At 41.2% G+C, this 27,354-nt stretch overlaps 1 protein-coding gene across 3 annotated transcripts in view; it reads right to left on the bottom strand.

The window, feature by feature from the left end:
- LOC122811577 (butyrophilin-like protein 9) overlaps nt 1-27,354 on the bottom strand; it is a 1,542,349-nt gene that overhangs the window by 971,458 nt on the left and 543,537 nt on the right. For all 3 annotated transcript variants that reach the window (XM_044083503.1, XM_044083504.1, XM_044083505.1), the window contains one exon: nt 13,404-13,520. In XM_044083503.1, coding sequence (XP_043939438.1) covers nt 13,404-13,520 — 117 coding nt within the window. The remainder of the gene's footprint in view (nt 1-13,403; nt 13,521-27,354) is intronic.

Raw genomic sequence — 27,354 nt, forward strand, 5'->3', positions numbered from 1 at the left:
TGGTCTCACATGTACCAACTGATGCCAGGTTGGGGCAGTGATGAGGCAGTCAAAATATGAGAACATCCAGATTCCCCACAGCCTTAGAAGGGCTGTTGCCACTGACATGCATTTGGTAAACACCCTGTGGGCTATGGTGAAGCCAAAGGGCAGTGTTCTGAACTGGTAGCGACTGGCTCCAACTCAGAAGCATAAATACCTCCTGGACCATCTGTTCATCTTTATGTGATGGTGTGCGCCCTGGAGGTCTATCGAGCACATCCAGTCATCCTTCCATAAAAAGGGTAGAATGAACTGTACCGTGACCATCTGGAAATTGATTTGCCTGACAGACTTATTTAATACACTGAGATCCAAGACTGGTCTCCAGTCCCCTGTATTTTTTGGAACCAAAAAGAACCGTGAATATGTTCAAGATTCTATCTGGTCTGATGGGACCTCTAGGATGACGCTTTTTGTGAGCAACTGTTGAATTTGCAGAGTTGCTGGCTCCCTTTTATTGGTTGAAACATCAGGGAGCTTTGTTATTGACAGGGGTAGAAGGATATGGTATAAGTTCCCTCTGGTAATAATTCTCTGTACACAAATATAATTCGGAATAATTAGCCAGGCTGTTTGGTGCAGGGAAAAACAACCAACTGCCCCCAGAGGAAGACCACTGGGCCTCCTTTCAGGACCACTGATAGGGTCTATCAAAGAAAGTATGTCTGGAGCCTGTATTCTGCCATGAGGGTGTCTTCTCTTGTTACCATTTCCCCTTTCTGCTTCTGGGAGAAGCAGCTCCATGTGTCACAGAAAGGACCTTGAGAGATTTTAAACCACATCTTATGTCCCCCCACTGATTCCTTTCACATATGCAGAGTGTTTCCTTTACAGTGGGTCTGAAAAGCAAAGATCTGTCAAATGGAGCGTTGACGAAAAAGACTTAAAAGGGTCCGTGAGGTCACACAGGCACATCAAGGCTGGTCTTCTTATGGATAAGCTGGAACACTCAAGGATGAGTTCATAACTGTTTGTAAAGTAGTCAACTGAGGGGCCACAGAACTCTGGGCCTCCTCCTTAGTGATCCTTGCTAATGAGCTGCAAAGCTCTTTAAGTTCCTTTGCAGTCTCGTGAAGTGGGATAGACAATTCAGCGAACATATGGTACATGTTGCTGAAGTGTACATCTGCTTCCCCAGTCTGTCCATCACCCTAGACTCCATGTAGGGGGATGAACAAATGAAGTCTCATCAGTGAGTTCCTTTTCAGTGGCTGCCGCCACAACTATGGCATCAAATGATATGCCCTTACTCCAATACTGCCTTTCTACTGGAGGTGCCATAATTTTATCTGGTCTCTTGGGGATGGGTTCGGTCGAGTCAGACTCCTTCCATGCCTTCCAACAAATTAAATCCAACGACCTGTCTGGAGGTGGGGCTACCCATGAGGAAGACTGACTAGTCCTGAAAGCTTCCAGGTATACTGACTCCTCCAGAGATGGGTTGTGGGCAGACCAACCGCCCCCTTTTGTTTCAGGAGCTCGAGGATGTCTGCAAAGGAGACATCTTTGGGTGGTGATTTGGGAGACCCTTCTCCTTCATCAAATTCAGTATCAGTGACGAGGGACTCTTTGGGTGAGTCCATGTGTTTACTCTTACACTGTCTCTTCCTAGGAACTTCCTCGGTGGGGTGGTCCGGAGAAGTATCAGAAAAGCTAGGATCCCAGACAGGGTAGACTGGAAGCTCTGGGCTGACTGTTCCCTAGGCATAGAATGGTGAGGATCACGTGACAAGGTCAGTTGGGTAGTCAGGGGTAGACTCGAGGGAGGAGACCGAACTGATTTGTAAACATAGAGGAGACCCCTCTTCACCACCTCAAAGGCTGACCTCCCTGGCAGAAGGCCAACAGAGCAGAGAACGAAAGTCCTTGGTTCTCCAGAGCACCCTTCACCACAGGTTGTCCACCCCAGGAGGAAGCCAGAACTGAGCTATCAAGCATCAAAGCTCTGAGAGGAATAGACAGCTCTGAAAATTTTGGAGTTGATCGAACCCCACTCCTTGGATCCAATGTGAAAACGTCTGCTCTGACAGCCATCTGGATCCAAACACGTCACAGCCAATGAGCACAGAGTCATTGTCAGATCCAAAGATACCAGTCTTCTCAGATCTGACACAGATGGGGCCGGAGCACTCTGATCCAAGAACTATGAAACCTCAGAGGAGGAGTAGACACTGGAGGGAGTCCCTGATCCGATAGGGTCAGAACCATAAGGGCACCCCTTCTGAAGTTGCTACATGACTAGTTCCCTCACCATCCTAGCCACATCTGCCTCGGTAAGACTCCTATTAGAGCGAGAGGACACAATCAACGCAGGCCCAGAATGCCTCTCTGGAAAGAGGGAGGACACTCTAAGACACACCTGGGTCTAAAGATGGCAAATAAGCAGTTTGAGGAAGGGACTTCCGATCTGAGGTCTTAGGATATGGAGCTGTATTAATCTTCGGGTCGGGAGACACAGGTTTTGTTGGATTCAATGGCTTGGATGTCATTGGAGATGTCTGATCTGACCTCAGCACTTTCTTTTTTGGCTCCAACAAGGAAGCAGCTTCAGCCGTTCTGGAACGTTTGGAATGATCTCTATGCTTAGAGGTCAAAGGTTGAGCTCCAGCGATAACCTATGAAAAAGATGAGGGCAACAGCCCTTTCAGGATTAGCTTATTCTTACTGTCTGTGAGGGCCCGAGGATTAAACGCCTCACAGATATCACACATTGCTAGTTGAGGTGATCCGGTCCTAGGCAATAGACGCACAAAGAATGCATGTCTGAAAAGGGCATTTTGTGTCCACATTGCCTAAACTTCTAAAATCCTTTTTTCAGACATGCCCAGGAAATAGACTGTATTCTACACGTAGAATGCAACTCACACACACAGAGCACAAAACAGAAAATGAAGGGATAAAGATAGTTTTTCAAAAAAATATATGTAATATTTATTTTTTTTAAGGAAAAAAAAAGGGGGGGGGATACCAACGGTGGTAATCAAAAAGACCAAAAAGGTCACAGGGAGACTATCTAATTAGAAAAGGAAAGAGGGTAGGGAAAAATACCAATAATGGTAGTTAAGAGGATCCAAAAAAAGGTCCGACAGAATAACAGGAAAGCTTACACTAAAACAGGAGTAGAATTAAAAAAGAAAAAAAAGGTATAACCTAAGAAAATGACTTATCATCCAAATAAATGCTCGAGAGCTATCAGCAACCATGTCTGTTCGTGAAAGCGGCAAACGAGATCCAAGGTGAGAGGAGACCAGAGCATTGTGGGTAGAGAAGAGTTTGAGAGATTGTACGCTTCTGCGAGTTGTAGTAATAGACAAATCAAATCACAGTTCCATACACTGAGGATGAATGAAAATTGACAATATTAGATTTTCCTGTTTCCTACCCATAGATCCAAGCTGCGCTTGAATATGGACAGAAATTAACTTTGCCTTATTTGTAATCATTCTGGAATATTTTCTCCTTTTCATGAGCTAAAAGTATCTGGCCTGCTGGGCAGCATTCTCCTTCAGAAGTACTGAGAAGAGCAATTATGACTACATCCTCAAAAGGAAACATTTTTTTGCAATGCAGGAGGAAAATATTTCAGAAAATAAAGCTGCATAAAGTCAGTCATGCATATACTAAACATCACCATGCTGGGTCATGACAATGCAGAAGATGGTTTTAATTTTCATCTGGAAAGGAAATTATCTGTCCTAAGTATTTACTCAATGTTCTTTTTTTCTAAACCCACATATTCACTGATCCCTCATTTCCCACAGAACCATTCATTCCTCCTAATTCTTCTTGTCTGAGGGAGCCAGTATGGGACACTTGAGTTTCTGCTTGTGTATCATTCATCCCTGTATCAGGATATTTCTCTTCTGGTTCTAACCCCTCCTGCTACTGGCTAGCTGACATTCTTGGAGTGCCTGCCATATGCTAGGCTCCCATGTAAGTGCAAGCTTATGCACATCTCTTGTGCATACCTTTCAACCTCTTAGAACAAGAAATCTGGACAAAGCCGTATATAAAAGTGGGACAAAGGCCCAAAAATAGTGATAATTTTTAATTACTACACTTACAAAATTAGAAAGTTGACAGAATAACAGGTTTTGCATTAGCAAACATTTTCTGAAGGATATGAAGTCTGAAACTCAAATGTCTGTCATTTTCTAACTTCAATCTTTAATGGTTTGCCACTAATTTGTCAGAAAAAAAAAGAAGCTATGTACTCACCATAACGTTCTATGTGTGTTGTACATCTCACCTCCATTCTGTACTGGTTGGGTTCCGACTCGGCCTATACAAAAGCTTGAGGACTTCCACTGGCTCATGGATGTAGACCTATCCCATCAGGCTTAGGGAAGATTACCCAGATCTTGTTTGCAGATATTTATCACTAAAGAAAGGAACTATCTAGATATGTAACAGATCAAAGAAGAGAGTCAGAGAACATGATATTCCAATCATAACTGCTCGGTCCTGCAAGAGCGAAAGGCTGAGGGATGGAGGTTGGGACATACGAATGAAGGCGAGATGTACAACACACATGGAATATTATGGTGAGTACATAACTTCGTTACTTACTGTTGTCCTATCTCGCCTTCATTCTGTACTGGTTAGGACAGCGTCCCTAGCACTATATTTCTTGGGAGGCTTAAGGGAGAATATTCTTCAAACAGTGGACCCAAAGTAGGCCCTGGTCCTGAAGGCCAAATCCACTTTGTAATGATTGATAAAGGTATGAGGTTTTACCCATATTGCTACAGCACAAACAGTATCCATACGTAGCCATGCTTGAAAGGCAGATGAGGTTGCTATAGTCCTTGCAGAATAACCTTTTATCATTCTGGGAAGTTCTTTGTTCTGAGATTTATAAGTGAAGCTAATGCAATCCATAAGCCATTTAGAAAGTGTGACCTTTGATATGGGAGCACCCTTTTTTGTCTAAAAATGATACAAATAACTGGTCCGATTTCCTGTAATCTTTTATTCTATCCAAGTAGAAATGTAATTGCCTATGCATATCTAGCTGGTGTAGCTTATACTCTGCCCTGTTGCCATAGTTAGGGGAAAAAACTGGTAACTCTATGGATTGATTCAAATTAGATTCTGAGCACACTTTGGGTAGGGAGGACAGGTTTGTTTGCAGAGATGCTCTATCCTTATGGAAAATCATGTAGGGGGGCCTTATTGACAATGCTTGTAGTTCTGATACCCTTCTAGCAGATGTGATGGCTACCAAAAGGGTTGTCTTCCATGTTAAGAACTTTAGGTCACAAGAGGATGCAAGTTTGAAAGGAGGAAGAATCAAACTAGATAAAACAAAGTTTAGGTCCCATGGAGCTGGAGGGTTTTAGATAGGCGGCCTGAGTTAAAAGGTACCTTTCAGGAAAGCTTTGCAAAGACTGTGGGACACTTTTTTGTCCCATTTCTCCTATATGGTAATTGGATATAGCTGCTAGTTGGACTTGAATAGTAGCTGCAGCTGCACCCTCATTACAAGCTTCGCCCAGAAATCTAACACAGACGTTATAGGGGTGGTAAAGTGGTCAATGTGGTTACTGAAGGCCCGATGGGAAATTTTTTTCCATTTGCTGCTTGAGTATAATTTCCTGGCTGAAGCCTTATGAGATGAAAACAAGATATGTTTCACTGCAGGGGAAATGTCAGGAAGCCTGGCTATGTGCGAAACTGGAGCAGCCAAACTGTCAACTTGATGGTTTGAACCAATGGATGGAGCTTCCCTGAGGAATGAGTCAGGAGGTCTGGAACTGGGTCCAGAATCCATCACTCCTCCTGGAGATGGGACCAAAGAAAGGGGAGCCATATTTGACAAGGCCAGTATGGGGCGACTAGTATCAAACTCCTTCCCAATGAGCTGGCTTTCTGAAGAATATTGGGAATCAAGGGAAAGGGGGGAAAGGCTCAGAGAAGACCCGAGGGCCAATTGTGCACAAGTCCGTCCCTTGGTGACTTCCCCTGGGGGGGGGGGGTCAGGGCAAAGTAGCTGCTGCATTTGCCATTCATGGATGTGGTGAAGAGATCACAACAAGGCTGACCCCACATTCAGAAAATCTTTTCCGTTACTTCCTGTTTTAGGGACCACTCGTGAGGCATCAGAATAGCTCTTTTGAGCCTGTCTGCTATCACGTTGGATTTCCCCGGGATGTGCATTGCTGTCAGAAAGTGTTGTGGAAGACACTGCCCACTGCCATACTGTTTGGGCCTCTCGAGAGAGGAAGGAAGACTTGGTTCCTCCTTGCTTCTTTATGTACCACACAACTGACATGTTGTCTGTCTGTATTGCAATCGTTCCTAGTGGAAGCGAGTCTTGGAATGCTTGCAACACTAGAAGCACTACTCTCATCTCTAGGACGTTGATATGCAAGTGGGTCTCGTGATCCTGCCAAGTGCCCTGGACTGTCTTTCCCAGATAATGCCTCCCCCCCCAATCTGGGAAGCATCCGTGGTCACTGTGGCTAATGGGTGTGGAAAAACAGTCAGCCTAGGGTCACCTGGATAGAATGAAGCCACCAACAAGGGTCTTTCCTGCAGGATTCTGTGATAATAATTTGGTGAGACATGGGTAGCTCCTGCATGGGCCACAGAGAGAACAGCAGCCACTGTAAAATTCTCATATGTGGGTGTGCCAATGGTATCAAAGTTATTGCTGCTGCCATGGTACCCAAAACTTTCAGGACAGTTCTTGCTTGCACCTTTTTCTTGGATAGTAGAATTTTTACTTGATGACATAGTACCTGAACTCTTTCGGTGGGAAGCTCGGCCAACATTTGCTTTGTATCAAGGTCTGCTCCCATAAAGACAATATGCTGAGATGGCAACAAGGCAGATTTTTCGTAATTTATAGTGCTCTCTAGGTGAGAGCAAACCTGTATTGTGGTGTCTCTTGCTTTTGTTAGTAGATGCTTGGTGGTGGCTGTTAGGAGCCAGTCATCTAGGTATGGAAACACTCAGAATCCTAGTCACCTCAAGTGAGCCGTGACTACTGCTATGCATTTGGTGAACACTCTGGGGGCTGTGGTGAGCTCGAAACTGGTAGCGACTGGCTCCCAGCCGAAAGGGCAAATGACTCCTGGATCGCCTGTCCATTTTGATATGGTAGTACGCATCCAGGAGGTCCATCGAGCACATCCAATCGTCTTTTCCCAGGAAGGGAAATATCAACTGCAGTGTCACCATCCGGAACTTTGATTTCCTCACAGACTTGTTTAGTCTGCTGAGATCCAAAATGGATCTCCAGTCCCCTGTCTTTTTCAGAACTAAAATGAACCTTGAGTAAGTTCTGGATCCAATTTGGTCTGCAGGGACAGTTTGGATGACTCTTTTGTCTAGCAACTTTTGTACTTCTAGAGTTGTGTGATCCCTTTGACTGGGTGGAACATCTGGGGTTGATTTTACTAAGGGGGAAAGGAAAAGGGAATGTAGTAACCTCTGGGCATGATCATTTGTACCCATTTGTCTTTTATTTCTAGCCAGGCACTTGAGTACAAAGAGAAGCGACTCCTGACTGCCTCCAGAGATGGATGAATGGGCCTCCTTTCAGATTGCTGGAAGGGCTTACCAAGGAAGGAGTCCCTGACGCCCTGGTTCTGCAGACCCCCTTTGCCGTGTGGTCGGTGTCTTCCATTGTTACTTCCCCCTCTGCCCCTGGGGGAAGAATGACCACGTGTGTCCTGGAAAAAACTCTGGGATTTTCAAAACCCCATCTTTCCCCCCTTCTGACCTTTGGGATACGATCTGGTAGGTAGGTAGGGAGAAACAGACTCCAAAGTCAGAGAGAGTCTTTCCTTCCTGTTCACACCTGGTTAGTGTCTCTAACTTTTGGCCCAAACAAGGACGAGCTGTCAAAAGGGGTGTTAATAAAGGAAGAATTAAAAGGTTCTGCAAAATCCCGTAAGTACATCCAGGAATGTCTCCTTAAGGGAATTTCCGTACCTGCTGCCCTATTCGCTCCATCAGCTGCATAAGAAGTGAGCCTCATGGAGGACTTTACCACTGAATTTAAGGTGGAGAGCTGAGAGAAAACCTTGTCTGAAACTCCCACAACTACAGAACCATGGAGGGTATCTCTTAGCTCCGTCAGGAGATCCCTCTGAAGCCTAGTGAAATGGGTCAGGAAGGTCAGTGACTTGAGATCAAAGGATGCTGAGGAAAACATGCGCTTTCCACATCTATCATGCCAGACTCCTTGTTCGGCGGACAGACAGACGAGGATGTCTCTGAAAGCTCCTTCTTGGCTGCTGCCACCACCACCATAGCATCTACTGGGGCACCCTTGCTAAGGAACTCCTTATCCGAAGGGCAGCAATGAACTTATTTGGCCTCCTAGGAACAGGTTCCACTGAGTCTGGAGACTCCCACGCCTTCCAACTGACTACATTCATGAGCTGGCTGAAAGGCAGAGACACCCAAGAGGTGGAAGGGAGAGACCTGAAAGCCTCCAGGTATATGGACTCATCCTCAGAAGGGGTGATAGGGTTCCAGCCATCTCTCTGTTTAAGAATTTCCAGGATGTCTACAAAGGAGACATCCTCAGAGGGTGACTGTGGGGACCCTTCTGACTCATCGAGGTCCATATCTGAAGTGATGGGTTCCTCTGGGGAGTCTAAATGCTTCCTTTTGCATAATCTCTTCTGATAGACCTCTTCGGAAGGGTAATCAGAAGAGGTTTCGAAAGAGAGAGTTTCACCCAATGGGGCATCCTGATGCTTTAGGTCTCCACGTCTGTGTGGATGTGATGGTACTGAGACAGACACTGGTGCTTTTGTGGGAAGAGTACCTGAACCTGAGAATGGAGCCGACTGTGGTGACAACACTGCCCTAATCAGCTCGAAAGCCCCCCGGCCCTGATCAGAGGAAAGCTCTGGCTCCAAAGAACCAGAAGGCATCTCCAGAATAAAGGTGGTGGGCTCAGAGGCTGATGTAGGAGCCGAGCTCACTGCTCCGAGGCCCGAGAGACAAGTTCGGATCAGACAGCTGTCTGACCAGACTCTCCTCACTGAACCCGACTGGAGAGCATCAAGCTCCTAGACCCCTCAAATTCCGATAGAACTGAAGAAGTCTGAGAGTTAGTCGGGCCCAAAGATCCTGGTGCAGGTCGCAATACAGACGGTTCCACTACGATTGGATCAAGGCACTCCAGCTCTGAAATCTCAGATCGGGTCGGAGGAGAAATCGATGAAGGGGAGATAGTCTTCATTTGCTCCGAATCCCTCTGGGTTGGAGTTGACAGTATCATGGCCAGTGCCTGTAGAAGTCTCCACCACACAATCCACATCGTCATCGAAGAGTCTCCTGGAGGACCAAGAGGAAGGGGTAGGAGACTGCACTGGCTGCAGCAACAGAGATCTAAGATTTGGAGAGACCAGTTCCAAAACAGGGGACCGCCTCCAAATTTGAAACTCCGTTGGCCCCAAAATCACAATAGGGGCCGAGGAGGAAGATTTTTTGGGCCCAAAAGCCTTCAGGTCTGAGAATGAATCTTTCGCAACTTTTTTAGTCTGTTCCGAATGAGGGACAGATGGTAGATGTTCTCAGACCCGGAAGATGGGGATTTTGGAGACTTGGACGTACTCTGAGTCTCTTCTATAGCCTCTGTGAAAGGAGTCTTTAGTAACCCTCTTAATACAAGTTTACATTTTTTCTCTCCAGCAAAACCCTGGAACTAATGGCATGACAAAAAGCACATGACTCCTGAAAGTGGACTGCACCTAAACAATAAACACAAATAGTGTGGCCATCTGTCAAAGACATTTTCTGACTACACTTATTACATTTTGTAAAACCAGAAGGTTTTGACTACTCTTGAATCCTTAGAGACAGTGAACCAAATGGTACTACCAAGAATCAACAGTGAAAACTAGAGGAACAAGTTTTTTTTTTTTAACCACAACAGCAGACCATATATAAGTATGAAACAAAGATAACAAAGGCAGTTCTCTAATTTAAATGAACTTGCCTCTACAAGAATGGGAAAAAAAAAAAAAAAAACAAGGGAAGGAAGGCACTCTAAGTTAAATGGGCCAAAGGAAGCCCTCTAACTTAAACAAGCTACCTCTGGAACAAGACAATATGTGAACAAGTCAGCACAAGAAAAAAAAAATCAGAATTTTCTCCAAGCTCTCTAATTTAAATGGGCTTGGATAATTAGAAAAAAAGGATAGCCAGGATAGGAGGAAAAAGGCCTAGAGGTAGAAATGACGGCCACAGTAAACAGCCAACAATAAGGCGAACTATACAAAATAAATGAATTAGAATAAAGCTACCAACACTCTAAAAGGTTCTAACAGGCAAGATAATAATTTTCACTTAGCCGGAGGCTGAATGGAAGCACCTGATCTTGCTTAGCAGCAAAGGGTATCTGGGTAATCTTCCCTAAGCATGATGGGGATAGGGCTACAGCCACGAGCCGATGGAAGTCCTTGAGCTTTTGCATAGGCTGAGTCAGAACCGATAATTGGTTCCGAACCCAACCAGTACAGAATGAAGACAAGATAGGACAACACATCCACAATTTTATAAAAAATGGACCAAAAATATGAAGCCAAAATCTGGTCATTTTGTGAAAATCTGTACAGCTCAGTGGTATGCTCCTGTGCCTTACAGGAAAGAACAGTTGTAATTATCAGTTTACACAACCCTCCATGTCTTACATTTTCACACCTGCCTGTGGCACTTTTGCACTGATGTGAACACCAGTCCCACTGGCAATAGACTATCTCTCAGTACCATTCCTTTCCAGCCAACTGCTCCTCTGCCCAGGGCTCTAACTTTACTGATGTAATCTGAGCCAGAGACAAGGCTTTATCTTTCTGTGTAATGAAGCCAAATGCTTATTTAATACACCTCTGTTAATCCTATTGGCCAAACATAATTTACACTTAGGGTCCAGGTAGAAAATATCTAGTATCAGGATAAAATAACAGAAGGAAATGTAGTGCATACAGAACAGGCCTACAAATGGGAGTTCCTGTCTAACAAATGAGAGCCAAACCAATGCATACTTTAGTAGTGGAACACACATCAACATAACTGAAAACAATATGAAAAAAAAAATCATTAAACAATAATTAAAAAAATAAAAGTGTCTTTGCAGTGGTCGCCCCAACTTCCTTTACCTAAAAGTACTAACAACAATAAGGTCATAGAAACACTGAGAAGGTCAAAAGACTACAAACATCAAAATTGTTCCAACTTACATGTAGTAGCACTGTCCTGCAAGACACAGTAAATTGTAAAGCAACTACAGGTTTAAAGAACACAAGAGTCAATCACAATTTTGTCCCTTCACACCACAATACTCTGCTCTAACCCAAACAGCCATGGACTACATACATAAAATGCAGATTATGTATAAAAATCATGGGTGAAATTTGGCTCACTATAAAATGCCTGAAAGTTAACTTACCATCATTCAGATGGTCGAGGGTAAAGGTTCAAAATGTGTAAATCCTGAACTGAAATTACCTCGCCTCTGGAACATCGAGACATAGCTTGCATTCGTGGTTTTGAGCGTTGCTGTTTACAAGTGGATCACACTACAGTGGGGATCTGGAACATTGCCCTTTTCCTTACTGTAGTTTGATTTCAGAGTTAGAATATCCAATTTGCAGGGGGTGTGGGGGGGATACAGGGGGACCTGCCCCCCTGCAAAACAGTAACAAAAAGTAGGATTTGTCAAGAGGTGTTTTGCAGATGTTGAACGGCATGCAATATGCTGAATGTCAATTTTTGCCTTCCGAATGAATTGACATTTAGAATGGTCAGCATGACAGTTTCTGATGTTATGTTTCGGTAATCCAAACACATGAAAACAAGCCATTTGTGATTTTGATATTAAATTGTGAAATTCAACACATCTGCTCCAAGAAAGTAAGTTTCACTGACAGTGGCTATGATGAAGCCATATGAACCTGCAAACTCCAGGATTTCCCAAAAGACATGGGTTTGAAGGTGCTTTCTATAGCTTAATCTTATAAAACAAATGTAGCAATTTTGAGCTTTATTTATATCCATTTATTTAGCGGGATAGTCTAACCAGATAAGTTGCCCCTTCTTGGCAGACTCCCAAGAAAAAAAAAAAACTCCAGACAGTTAATGATGTGACACAAAATACTGAATGTTATGCAACACAACATAAAAGATAATACTAACACAAATTTACAAATCTTCATACATGTGTATGCATAATATGGGCAGTATAATGCTCAGTGTATGCATAATATGGGCAGTATAATGCACAGTGGTATTGTAGTACTATGAAATAGCTGGACTTAGTATCATGACAATAGAGAAGCTGTAAAGAAATTTGTAAGTGTGAAAAAATGGGACAAACAAGATGTTTAACAAAATACAGTAAGCACTATTAAACACAAGAAAATGTATACAGGATGTATGTAACTGGGGTAGAATCAAGATATAAAGCTGGGATAGTAAAAAAGTGAAAATGGAATCAGAAGAGAGTGTAGTAATTCAGTGAGAAGAATTGAGGGATGAAGAAACAGACAGAGAGGAACTGAAAACAAAAGCATGGATGGAAAACTGGTTCAGGTGCATAAGCAGCTAGACATTTCCCTGCAGTACATTTGGTTAGGGAGACAAGGCTGAAGTGACAGGCAGCTGCAGAGAAATATGTCTGTTGCAAATTCCCTATGGGCAAAGAGAAGCATGCAATGCCATGCCCACAGCTTTAATAACCAAGTGCATGAGGGGAGAACTAGTGAGTGTTGTTCTCAGTGTACAGTACATGCTTATGGAGGAAATCCTGCATGTTACTGTAATCACAATTATGCTCCAATATGCATTTTAGGTAATGTTCCCTAGACACTGTGAAGGGGGTAGTGGTTCACACACCATTGTGCACTGCATTTTTACAGCAACTGACATGCCCACTGGCCAGCCTGCTGCTGATGCCTACTGTCTCACATAGGCTTGGGGGCCATGGACATTATTTCTCCCTGTGCATTTGGTTATTGCAGTTGTGGGCATGGTACCACATTCTTCTCTTTGCCCACAGGGAATTCACAACAGCCATAATTCTCTGCAGCTGAATGTCACTTCAGCCATGTGTCTCCAACCAAATGTAGCACTGCCTAAGTGCCTGAACCCGTGGAAAGCAGTGAAAGTTTAGGAACCAAACTTTGAAAGAGAACAAGTGCAGTGGGAGCAATGCATGGAAAGCAGCAATTGTTTACCCTGCAAACAACCATCTAATGCTATAACAATATCTTGTCATAAAATTTGTTTTATCTTTGGCACAATGTCAACATAGTAGAAACAATATTACACAGAAGCATGAAAAAGGAGCATGGTACACAGTGAAGACTGGAGAGATCTGTAATCTGTTTTAGTCTCACCTGGTTTTCCACATGCTCTTCTAAAATGAATGAAAATAAGGCAGACAAATACAAGAATGATGCCCTCTCCAGCAGCTATAAAGCAGCATTGGTATCTTTTGTCGCACTTCGGTACAGCTGAAAACAAAGGTATACATTGAATCTGATAGCTTGAACAGCAAGAAGAAAAAGAATAAGCTTATACAGCTCTGAATTTAATACAATACTGCTTACAAAACTAGGTTACAGTAGCACTGACATCACATTATCTTTTTTTTAAGCGTTTCTCCTTTGATTACTTTTTTCCACTTCAGGTACATTCCAAGGGGCTCAGACTGAATACTTACATGCTACAAATGTAGTACTTAATGAATAGTTTGTTCACCTAGAAACAATAAGACAAAAATTTCAAACTAAGGAAATCAATTTTATATAAGTTGGAATACCTGTTTTTTTTTAAGTTCTGATAATGTCTAGCAATGCCCCTGGCTTATCACAGAAACCAAATTCTGAAGACATATATCAATAGGTGTAATAATAAATCAAGGACTTTCACCCACCTGCATAAACACACACACACACACACACACACACACACACACACACACACACACACACACACACACACACACACACACACTTCCAGACATTTTGTGGCTTCTTTGCAACTAATGAAGGGGCCCATCAGTTGAATCAAAGGGTAAAGGAGCATACTCAATCAGATCCCTATAATTCATAAAGCAGTCATAAAAAAACATTGGGATGCACAGATAACACCTTGTGAAAAACTTAGGGGCTGCCAGCCCAGCCAGATAGAATTTTGTAGATAATTCTATGTCATTGTAAACATTAATATAATCCACAGGCTTGTTTTACAAATGTAGAGAGAACTATATGTTATGATTAAACTATATATTGTACTGAGCTTCAAAAATGTAACCACAGTGCAAGCTGTTAAGGAAAGAATTTTACAACTGTGTTTGATATCAAGCTCGTAGACAGGATGTCTGGGCTAGGAAATTCTTTCTATTGTTTTACAACTGAGAAAATTATTAGATTTTTACATGTAAAGTGTCCTTTATTGCTATGGTTTCCTGACAGATGCAAGGCTACCAAAGATATGTTAAATTTTGAGTTCTGTGAGCCTGGGAAACTTCAGCAGAGGTGTCAAGAATGATGTAATATGAAATGATTCAGCAGTACTGTATATTATCAATTTAAGGGCTATCTCAGAAAGAAAGATCATCATTTTGTATCTTGTCTTGGATCTAGTAAGACCATCCACTCACCAGCACTTGCTTGCTCTGTATGTAAGTAACATTTAGAACCGTGATTTCTCTTAAGAGTTAGATAGGAATTTAGCCAGATTAGTCTAGCTGTTTTCTGTATTTGTCAGACTATCCTACAACACTGTAATGTTATTGTGTTGAAGTAACAAGTATTGTCTTGTGTTTTTATTATTAAATATTTTTAAATCCTTTCAACTGTGGCTGTTTTGTGTAGAGATAATTTAAGCTCTAGAGTACTTGCATGTATTTGATGATACTGTACAAAGCCACTCCAATAGCCTTGCTGTTTGTCACACTTACTAATTGGATAATAATAATATTGCACAGTAAAACTGGACACCCTTTGGTAAGGGCCTTATTAGTAGCTGATAAATAGTGGTTGGTGGCAGTGATTTCTACCTTATAGCCTGGAGAGAAGGAGGCATCGCTGGAGAAGTTGTGCCAGCCTTCCCCAAGAGTGGCTATGTGTTTGCATATAACTCATATCTTAAAGTGTGTGTGTGTGTGTGTGTCAGCTACTTGGGCAGGGACACAAAGCACTGGTTGGACAGAGAGGGTGCTGGAGGTTTTGGCATGACCACTAGGCTGAGATCTGTACCCTATAGCTGTGCCAGTGGGGAGTCTTACTGGGGATCTGGAGAGAAAGGGAGAAACCAGCCCCAGACTGACTGTGATCTCTGTGTGCTCTTAAGGGAAAGTGTACTTTACTGTGTGTTTACTTGTTATCCTCCCAATGTGGACCCCCCCCCTCACTGGTGCTAGTGGTGAGGATTGAAGATCCTTGATTACTGGGCCACTGCACGGGCATCACATATTGTCTGGCAGTGGCAGGATATCCAGATCAAATATTAATTGATTGTGGTGAGTTAGCCACATCACATATTAACTGGCTTGTCATGGTGCTGATAGTGAATTCCTGTAGCTTGTGTACAGTGATCACTGAAGGTGATTTGGTACTCTAAAATCAGCAACGCAGTGAACATTCAGAGTTCAGATCATAATGGTTTTATTTCTTTTGTTAGCTTAGTTAGTCAGGGAGAGCAGGCAAGTATGTCAACAGAGGAGTATAGCAAGCTGACAAGGAGCCAGTTAGCCAAGATGTGCCAGGCTAAAGGAATGGTACATGGAAAGCTGACTAAAGCAGACATGATTGCAGCTTTCGTCACAGCTGCATCAGAAAATGGCAACCAGGAGGATGATCAGACTGGCTGTGGAGATGTACAACACTCAGAGAATGGACAGCTCAACCAACAGAGGACTTAAAAATCCATCTGGAGCTAAAGAGACTTGAGTTGGTTGAATAGCCCTGATATAGAGAAGGGAAAGCACTTGTTTTTGAGCCTCTGCCCACTGGTTTGGAGGTAGGTCTGGCAACCCGCTTGGGGTTGGCAGTGAGTGGAAGTAGAATCTGTATCCCTGAGATACAATCTTTAGAACCCATCGGTCCTGAGTAATGGACATCCAGTTTTTGCATGGAGGGTGAGTTTCCCTCCTAGGAGTGCAAGTACTTGGGCATGGCTGGGAAGGATGATTGAAAAGTCATTGTGAACTTTTTCCATAAGGGGGTGGCTTACCACTCCCTGATTTAGAGGTGGGAGCACTCCATTGTTTAGATTTCTGCATACCCTGAGACTGTCTTCTTGGTGGTTTGTTTTCCCTGGGTTTGGACTGAGAAGGCCTGGGAGGGACTGGAAAGGACCAGTTTTTAGAAGGTCAGTGCCTATTGAATCTAGGTGGCTGCACCTGTAAGAAATCTTTGACAGTTGTAGATTTAGCTTTTTCCTCCATCTTTTTAAGAACTACTTCTGCTTTTGTGCCAAACAAATGATCCTGATTTAATGGAGCATCTAGTAATTTTGCTTTGACATGGTCTGACAAGATTGGTTCCTTTAGCCAAACATGCCTTCTCAGTACAGACCCAGTGGCAGCAGCCCTGCAAGATGCTTCTAAGACATCAAACCCACACTGCAAAGTATGTTTACTAACTTGGTTTGCAGAATGCATTAACTCTTGTAAATCTTTATTTTCTGCACAATCTGGAAGTAACACCATTTTTTGTTTTATTAATTCCATAATATGTTGCTGGTACTTCAACATGTGAAACTGGCAATTCAAAGCCCTGATGGCAAGAGTAGCAGAGGTATAAACCTTTCTGCCCCATCTGTCTAAAGCTCTAGAATCCCTGTCTGAAGGGGTAGGGTTTTTGGCTGTAGTAGCCATAATGCCTTTAGGTCCCTGGGAAATCTAAAAATTCTCTGAGTTTCTTTTTGGACTGAGCATAGTTCTGGCATTCCCAGCGGAAATACTCTCTTAAGGTATGCAAGGTTTCACCAAAAGAAAAATCCTCTGGAGGAGAGGCAGAGGGAATGGAATCCTCTGCATCAGAATCCTCATAGATAGATAAGAGTATGTCCTGGTAATCAGAAGGGTCAGAGTCATTGGACTCCTGGTCTATAGAATCAGAAGGAAATTCAATTATTTGTCTTTTAGCAGGGGGAAGGCTGGCTTCCCCCAATTAGAGTAATAAAGTCTTCAGCCATTCTAAGCATTTGTTTTTGTGGCATGGGAGCTTGAGCATGCACTTTGGTCATTGGTTTTCTAGGCGTATTGCAAACTCTGGGCCTGAAAAAACTTGGTAGTTTTAGCCAAAAATGAAGTTGTTGGTTTAATACAAACATCGGAAGGTCAAAATACACCCTCAGAAGCCGGTGCCTGCACAGCGGCGCTGGACCCATCCAAGGTAGAGACATCCATAGGTTCCATAGTCGAAGAAGCAACTCGCTGCATACCGGACTTCAAATGGGTCTCAGCAGAGGCCTGCAAATCTGTAGAAGTGGGTATCAGGGGCTGTGAAGGCGCCTCACTGAGTTCCGGTGGACTGGTGACTAGCTTGACGGAAGCATCATCGGCAGTTTTGGACCTATGCGGTCTGTCTCTGTCTTTATCCTTATGTTTGTTCAGAAGATCGGTAGTCGGATGGCTTATTGAAGCCATTTCGGAATACAGAGAATGAGAGCGAAAGAATTTAGTGACAAAGATAGCCCAATGATGAATAGTTCGGGTGTTAAACAAGGCATAAATCCAACAGTGAGGAACTCTGTGGTCTGGGCCTAAACAAGTGACAAAGTAAGAATGAAAATCTCTGTGAGGTATTTGCTTTCCACAGGTAAGACAATTGTTATAGCAAGAAAAACAGATCCCCAGTGGGGTACTTATTTTTAGAAGACTTCAGGTTTGAAACTCGAAAAACTAAAATTTCAGGTAGCGGCCGACTGGCACTTGCAAACTGTTTCTGCTTTGGGCTCCTTCATGGCAAGAAAGACTGCTGTAATGGTGTCGGCTGCATGTTTTATACCCCTGACGACTTGACATCATGGAAGAGGTGACAGCATCCGATGCAGAAATCCCAAGACTCTGGTATTCGGGCCAACTGAGGGCTACCTGCAGGCAGATAACCCAAATGTGATGACTGCAACAGTGAAAGATGAAGAACATCTTCTATATGCCTGGGATTTCCAGAGATGTAACAAGGTACTGCAGGACCTGTGAGCAGTGCCAAAAGGTAGGCAAGGCAGGAGACAAGGTGAAAGCTCCTTTGATGCCTTTGCTTGTGACTGAGGAGTCATTTTAGAAAGTAGCTATGGATACTGTGGGGCCTCTGAGTATCCCAAGTTCCACAGGGAAAAAGTATATCCTAGTGGTAGTAGATTATGTTACAAGATACCCTGAGGCAGTGGCTCTGTCCTCCATTGAGGCAGAAAAGGTGGCAAATGCTTTATTAGAGATTTTCAGATGGGTTGGTTTACCAAAAGAAATACTGACTAACAGAGGTGCCTATTTTATGTTAGACCTGCTGGCTTGTCTGTGGAAGTGCTGTGGGGTGAAGCACCAAAAGACCACCCCCTACCATCCCCAGACTAATGGTCTTGTTGAGAGGTTAAACTCAACACTCAATTCCATGCTACGGACATTTGCAGACCAGTTTAAGAGGGATTGGGACAAATATTTGCCCCATCTGTTGTTCACTTACAGAGAGGTGCCCCAGGAATCCACAGGTTTTTCACCCTTTGAACTGTTGTATGGGCATACGGTGAAGATTTAATTTGAGATGAGGGTGAGTGTGAATCCCACAAGGAGTCTGTTGTGGCATATGTCCTAAACCTCAGGACAAGGCTCAAGGAACTCATGAGCTTGGCCCAAGAGAACATGGCAGAAGTCCAACAGCAGAAAATGTTCTGGTATGACAGGAATGCTTAAGTTAGAAAGTATGCTATAGGCAGAAGTTAATGGTTCTCATTCCTGTTAGACACAACAACCTGCAAGCAGCCTGGGAGGAGCCCTACAAGGTGGTAATGAAGGTCAGTAATGTTAACTACAAAGCAGAAGTACTAGGCAGGAGGCAGGGACACAGATTGTACCATGTTAACATGTTGAAACCTTACCATGACAGGGAGGCCCTTGTGCGGAGTATCTGCAGTGGATTGCAGGAGGAGTCTGTCCCAGCAGCTATCTCCTACCCAGGTTCAAGAAATCCGAGCAGTATGGGGTCATGTTCACTGGGGAAACCAGGCTACACCCACTTGTTGCAGCACCAGGTGGATACAGGACCCCCAAAGGCCTATTAGGCAGGCCCCTTATAGGGTGCCTGAGAGAGTCAAACAGACTCTGAGGGAGGAGAGACAGGAAATGTTGGAACGAGGGGTAATTCAGAAGTCCAACAGTCCCTGGGCCTCCCCAGTGGTGCTGGTGCCAAATAAGGATGGTAGCACCATGTTCTATGTGGACTATAGGAAATTAAATAGTCACACAAAGTCAGATGCTTACCCCATGTCTAGGACAGATGATTCCCTAGAGCAGCTTGGTGGGGATAAGTAGGTTACTACCATTGATCTTACCAAGGGCTACTGGCAGGTGCCCGTGACCCCCAGCTAGAAAGAGGTCAGCCTTTGTGACACCTTTTGGCTTGTATGAGTTCACAAAGATGCCCTTTGGGATGAAAATTGCCCCATCGACTTTCCAGAGGCTGGCAGATCATATCCTAGCAGGAGGGTTTGCCCTTGCTTACCAAGATATTGCCATCTACAGCCATTCCTGGCAAAAGCACCTTCAGCATGTCAGAGAAGTGCTCTTTCCTTTATATCTTTCAACCTGAACTTCCTCCCAGGGGCATGTACATGTGGTACGCAAATTACCATGTAAAAGAATTGTGGGATGTATAGCAGACATGTCACAGAAGTAAGATAAAACTAAATTAAATATAGATAGATAAAAAGTAACCAGCACTGCTCTAGAAAGAAAGGTTCCTAGTTATCCACTAAACTGCACAAAATATCTTACTAATAGCGGACTTGTTCCAAATAGAGCTTAATATTCTTGTGAAATAAATACACCTTTTACTGTGGATAATCACAATGAATTTTGATAAAGTAGTATGAAGATTAAAAAGTTCTAGCTAAAGAAACAAGGAAATATAAATGCAGGAATGCATTACCCCCAGAAGTTTCAAGCTAGATAAGAATGTTCATACTAAAAAAGGCAATGGAAAACACAAAGAAACCACTGAAAGAAAACTGCAGCTGAGGATAAAGTGAGACTCTGAACCACACTAAATGGAAAATTCATGATCCAAGTACGATCCAAGTATAACTTCAAAACACAAAGGACAATAAAAGCCATAAGCGCTTTCGTCCCGTGACAACAGAACTTCATCAGACAATAAAATAACATTGCAGCAAGCTTTTAAACATATTCACAAGTATCCTAATTATTTCTATCAACGCCCCCTTAAAGCTGTAAAACCAAATTATTATAAATACATACTATTTTGTAATAAGTATACATAAAAATACATATAAATACATATAAATAGACATACATTTTTAAAAACATAAAACTACTATACTTTCTATATATAGTGGTACATTAAATTTTAGACTTTTATCTTCTTAAAGCCTTTAGATTCAATAGGGAAGTATTAATAATATAGTATAGTATAGTATAATAATTAGGATACTTGTGAATATGTTTAAAAGCTTGTTGCAATGTTATTTTATTGTCTGATGAAGTTCTTTTGTCACGGGACGAAAGCACTTACGGCTTTTATTGTCCTTTGTGTTTTGGTTTGAATAAAACTTGAAGTTATACTTGGGATCATGAATTTTCCATTTGGTGTGGTTCAGAATCTCACTTTATCCTCAGCTACAGTTTTCTTTCAGTGGTTTCTTTGTGTTTTCCGTTGCCTTTTCAGTTTGTTATGGCAGATGAGGATTGTTTGGGAGTCGCTAATGAACCTCAAGTAAAAAGCAGTGAATTCAATGCTTTACAGAAAGCAGTACTGGATTTGACGAATATTCTCCAGAGTTTAAGCCAAAAGGTTGATTCTTTATTTACCACCCCCCCCCTGTTGACATAAGATGTATGTCGAACACAGTGAGAGAAGGAGAAATGGTGTCTTCTAATCTATGGCAATACTAAGTAACTTTAACTTGAACAATTCTTCTCAACCTTCCATGTCAAGCGGTAATTCGACTTCGGAGCCGAACATTAACATTACTGCTACCTCTGGTAGCTCTATTCCATGTGGACAACGCATTGATGGAGAACCATGCTCGCAGAATTCCACTAACGTTCCACTATTGAAAGACTGGTTGACAGCAACTATATCTTTACAGAATGGACAAACAAACAGAAGTGAGACTGGTAATAAAAGCCTACATTATTTATTAGAGGAATTTGATTATTTATCTATAATAAAATGCTTGCAATTAGATAATGCACATTTTGTTGAATGTTTAAAAGAAAAGGTTGTCCCAAAAGGGTTACATATGTGAAGATATCCAAATGGTTTAAAAGCTGTTTCTGCATTTTTTCATGAATTAACTGCTTTACTTGATCAGCATGGTTCTGATTATATGAATTTAATAGTAAAAAACAATGATCAACTTATTAATGAATCAGTAGAAAAAGTAACTGATTTAGATCATGTTATTTGTGCACATAGACAATACAATGATTTTAGAAGTGAACATTTTAGAATTTTTAACAGTGTTGATCAACTTACTAATGAAATAAAAGGTCGTAAAATTATAACATTGAGTAGGGATATTACTGAATATGGTAAAGGAAGTGCATACCCAAATCCTCCGCCCTCTCAAGAATGGGGGAAGAAGTACAATAGTAATAATGTTACCTATGGATAAAGTGTTAATAATGCTTCCCATGTTAATTTTGTACATGAAGAGGAGGAAGAAACTTTTTAGACATGGAAGAATACCCCCCTCTGAGACGTTCAGAACACCTGAAAAACAGGGCCCCCCCAACAGGACAATATGAGGTCAGAGAATTATTCAACCCTCCCATATTCGAACAATCAGTGGAACAGGGGGAGGGGGTGTGAACAACAGCAGGGGAGGGAGGAATTATTACAACAGAGGGTGGAACAACAGGAAATAGTGCCATTTCACCCTGATGAAAACAAACAGTGATGAATTAGTAGTGACCTCACTCAATATGGAGAATGGTGATTATATCCTACCAACATGTGATGTCACCACAAACAGGTCGGGTGATTTTAAGGTGTATAATTTTTCAAATATGAATTTTAGTATTAAACATTGTGATGCGTTTTCAAAAGGTTTTACCTATGTACCTTGGCAGCGTAGTAATTTGGCCACTACCTGAATGGACTTGAAACTATACACACGTAAATTGAATTTTATAGTGTTGTTCCAGAATTCATTTACAGAGCAGTTTATTAATCCTCTGACAGTATCGAGTACATATAACCCCCCCCCCATTACACCCAATGGTTTTATTATTTGAAAAAATATGTGAACTCGACATACGGAATTTAATATCTAAACACAAGTTGATTGATGACATGAATTTGAAGGAAAGAGCCATTATTAAGGAGATTAATGGTCTATTAGCCAAAATAAGAATCATGAAACCTGATAAGGGAGGGGGAATTGTTGTAATGAACTTGGTTGAAAAAATGTTGTTTATACTTGATGGAGAAACTTATGCAAAATCGTCTCTAAATTAGTTGAATAGAGCATATCTAAAAATTAAAAACGAACTGCAGGATTTATTCATTGATGGTTTTATAACCATAGATGTTTTAACTACTTAACAGTTATACATCCTAGGGTTTCAGTGATGTCTGGGCTTCCGAAACTATACAAAAATCTGTAACAACCCCCCCATGCATCCCATAGTTGACTCAAAGGGTTCAATTACACAACCACTTGCAAAATATTTAGATTCCACGTTAAAGCATTTTGTTTACAATGAGGCCCATACTTGCAAAGATTCATGGAGCTTTTTGAGGGCTATTAATGAAATTCCATTCAAAGATTCCTATATATTTTTAACCATAGATATAAAAGATATGTAATCAGTCATCCCCCATAATGATGGTTTAATGAGTATCTATATGAAAAAAAGGTTGAACACTTTAATGTGGTAATGTATACTCAACTTATGGAAATTATTTTGAAAAATAATTTTATTCTGTTTAATAATGAAATTTACCTATAGCAAGAAGGTGTGGCTATGGGGTCAGCATGAGGGGGTTTGCATGCAAATATAGTAGTAATGCAGTGGGAGAAGAAATATTTATTTTCTTCTGATTTTTTTAATCATATTAGATATTATACTTGTTTTCTGGATGATATTTTTGTTTTATGGGATGGCCCTTATGCTTTAATTAGTGAATTTATAGCATATATTTGTTCCGCAACTCAGTTTTTGAAGTTTACACATAACACTGATCAACAAAAAATAGCATTTTTGGACATTATGATAAGAAAAGATTACAATACAAAGAATTTTACATCCAGAATATATAGAAAGGAGACATATTCCAATTCATTACTACACTATACTAGTACCCATCCACAGAAACAGAAAAAAGCAATAATAAAAGGACAATTTGTCCGTGCTGCCCATATGGTGTCAAGTTCTGAAGAATTCTTGTACGAATGTGAATGTTTAAAAGCTATGTTTTTAATGAGAGGTTACCCTATGAAATTAGTCATGGATATCCTGTTGGAGGTTGTTAATAAAAGGGAAAGAAAATTTTATGTTCCCCTTCTATCTGAAGCATCATCTCAGAATGGGTATATGATGGGTGGAATTCCTGACAATAATGAGATCATGAATAGGGATTATAATACCTCACTTATTACTGTATATACAATTGACAGTATGGATATAAAGAAAATCTTAAATAAGAATTGGTGTATCCTGAGTCAGGATAGAACTTTTAGATCACACACATAGATGAGAGACCATCCATTATATTTAAAAGAGGTAAGAACTTAAAGTGTTCATATGAAAGAAAATTTACTTTGAGCAATGACAATAAGAATGGGCAGATGAAAACTGTGGAATGTGCTGGTTTTGCAAATACATAAAAAAAGGAGGTGTATTCAATATTAATAATATTATTAATATATGGTGTAAATATAATTGTGATTCAGAGAGAATAGTACATTGCGCCTTACGTGTAACCAATGTAATTGTTTTTACATTGGAAAAACAGATAGAAAGTTAAAAGACATGTCTATGAGCACTTATATGATATAAAAGTGAAGGAGACAAATGCATTATATAAACATATTTCGGAGAATGAAGGGTATTCCTTTTGTTTCTTTATAATAGAGAACATTTTAACAGACATTAGGGGTGGAGCTTGGTCTACCTTATTGTAAAGAAGGGAACTTTACTGGCAGTTGTTATTAGATTCTACTAACTGGCCAGGTTTAAACAAAAAAGTATCCATTAGTTCCCTGTCAAATCTAAAAGCTTTAAGAAGATAAAAGTATAAAATTTAATGTACCACTATATATAGAAAGTATAGTAGTTTTATGTTTTTAAAAATGTATGTTTGTCTATTTATATGTATTTTTATGTATATTTATTACAAAATAGTATGTATTTATAATAATTTGGTTTTACAGCTTTAAGGGGGCGTGGACAGAAATAATTAGGATACTTGTGAATATGTTTAAAAGCTTGCTGCAATATTATTTTATTGCCTGATGAAGTTCTGTTGTCACGGGACGAAAGCGCTTACGGCTTTTATTGTCCTTTGTGTTTTGGTTTGAATAAAACAAAGTTATACTTGGATCGTACTTGGTTCATAGGTTGGTACTAGGCTAACTGCCCTTGCGAGCCATTTTAAGCCTAGCCAATTATCCCTTGTGAGACTCAAACCCTGTACCTTGTGTTTGTAAGGCAACCACCTTAACCATTAGGCTACCCATGAGTTTTCCATTTGGTGTGGTTCAGAGTCTCACTTTATCCTCAGCTGCAGTTTTCTTTCAATGTTCATACTAACCCCAAGTAGCAGAAATACATGTAGCCAGACTGACACCTCCCTCCATCTGGTACTCCCACCCAGTCAGACGATAAGGACCAAAAATGAGTTCCCTACAATCTAAGCATCATTAAAAGTCCTCAAGACCTCTGTAAGTTGCAAACAAAAAAAGAAAAAAAAATCTTTCAACACATTTGCTAAACTCAACTGTAGAAAGCTGCTATGCAACTCCCTTGATACAAGTATATAAACTCTGATAAAAAAATGTATTCTTGTAAGTAAAGAACTGTTATATATCAACACAACTACTCTTTGTCAAACACTTTTGTTACACTGTAGAATACAGTTCCTATCAGACCAAAAGCAAATGTTTGCCTGTCATTTAAACAGACGTTTCATGACTGCAACAGATTAGATCATTGTCAGTACTGATTTCAGAGACCACATTTCACTACAGTAGCTACAGTGCGGACTGTGTACCCTAACAGCTTACACCTGTGGCAGCTACTTCCTTCACCTCTCTCTCCTTATGGCTTTGTCCAGTAGTGGGAATAGAATGAAGGTAGGTTTACTGTTACTTCGACTTGAATACTTAACTGCGATAGTTTGTACTTTATTCACAAACACACTGAAGAAGGTCACCATAACAGTGGATCTCAACATTTGGGTAGAATTCTAAAGTGGTACCAAGATTCTCTGACAGGTGGTAATTAAGTAATGCAATAGTGTCAGATGAAATAGTCAGATATGCCCTGGACAGGACACTACCCATAACTATGGTGCGCTCACAAAGAAAGACAGCCAGTGGAATTAAACTGTAATATAAATACAATAAAATTCTAAAATATATGCAGTATCAAAAAAAGAATTTCACTTGGTTAGGTATACAGTATTAAAATGGGGCCTATAACACATGTGCAAGTCCCAGGAGCTTGAAGGCCACTATCTATCAGCCAAGGACAGTCATCTTACAGGTTTCATGGCTGGCTGCCCATACTCAAACTCAACTACCTATTTGGATGAAGTGTGGCAGACATGCAAATAGAGTAGAGCTAACACAACATGCCTGGAAACAGCAGCACAATTTCAAGCAAGGTAAGTTTGGCAACCACTGGGAGGGAGTGGAAAGGGGTAGGAGTGCAGGTTAGAGTTTCAAGCAGTGAACAGGAGGTGGGATTCAGGTTTAGAGAGAAGGGAGCTTTAGGTTTGGGAGTGGGAAGGGAGTTTAGCGTTAGGAAGGGGAAAGGGAATTTTAGGGTTAGAGAACAATCAAATGATTTTAGGGGACCTGGAAGGGGGTTTTAGTAGCAGAGTGGGAGTTTAGGGTTAGGAGGTGGTGGAAGGATAGTTTTAATGTTAGGTAGCAATTTTGGACTCTGGGTTTAGGGAGGGAAGAGTGGAGTTTTAGGTTTACGAAGAGAGAGGGGACTTCAGAGTTAGGCAGGAGAGTGCTATGGTTAAGGATAAGGTGTGAGTTTTGGGGTTCTGGTAAGGCTTATGCAGCGCAGTACAGTAGGGTTGAATGGTGGTAGGGATAAGTTGTTAACTAGGATGGGCTTATGGGAGTTACAGCACTTGCCAATAAGACCAAGTGGAAGTCAGCAATGTGTTGTGAGCTACAAGCTACAAGTTACAAATTCCTTTAAGTTTGGAGAAACAGGAAATAAAGTAATTCACCAAACTTTACTACCATAAGGTAAATCCGTAAAAATAAGGCACTATGCAGTAAAATTACTCCAGCACTACAGTAAGACGTTGAATGAAGAGAACATGTAGCAGTATATGTAATGAGGTTTGTGCCCCTTTTCTTTTACCACTGCACCACAAACTTATTTTGTGATACTATAAATGTCACTAATTATGTTACTAAAATCTTACAAGAAGAAATTCTGTAGTAAAACCAGAAAAGTCTCTTGAAAGAAAAGGAAGTTGATATTTGGAAATGAAAGACTCTGTTCTGTAATTTATTCTGAAGTAAATGAAGTTTGTTTACAGGGTAAATTGTCAATGTTTAGCATACCTGTTCCTATGCCTGAACAGGGTAGCTATGTATTCTGGTCAGTCTTGTTTTATGCAGTTCTCACACCTGTGAAATTATAATACTCTCACAAGATTCATGTAGAATAACATCTCTTATCATTTGGATCCCATAACACAAACAGATTTTGAGGGAGAGGTGACTCAAGCAGGCTAGTCACTTAAGAAACCACTGATGAGAAAAACACAGAAAAGATTTTAGTGCCATATCTACACAAAGTTATTTGCAACAAAACATTTTGCTTATTGACAGTGATTCTGGCACAAGAGAACCAGTTAAAATAGTTCAATTCATACCTCTCAACTCTCATGATTTTTTTACAGA

This window comes from Protopterus annectens, chromosome 9.part0 (genome assembly GCF_019279795.1).
Source record: "Protopterus annectens isolate FY-2018-M chromosome 9.part0, PAN1.0, whole genome shotgun sequence".
Taxonomy (NCBI): Eukaryota; Metazoa; Chordata; order Ceratodontiformes; family Protopteridae; genus Protopterus; species Protopterus annectens.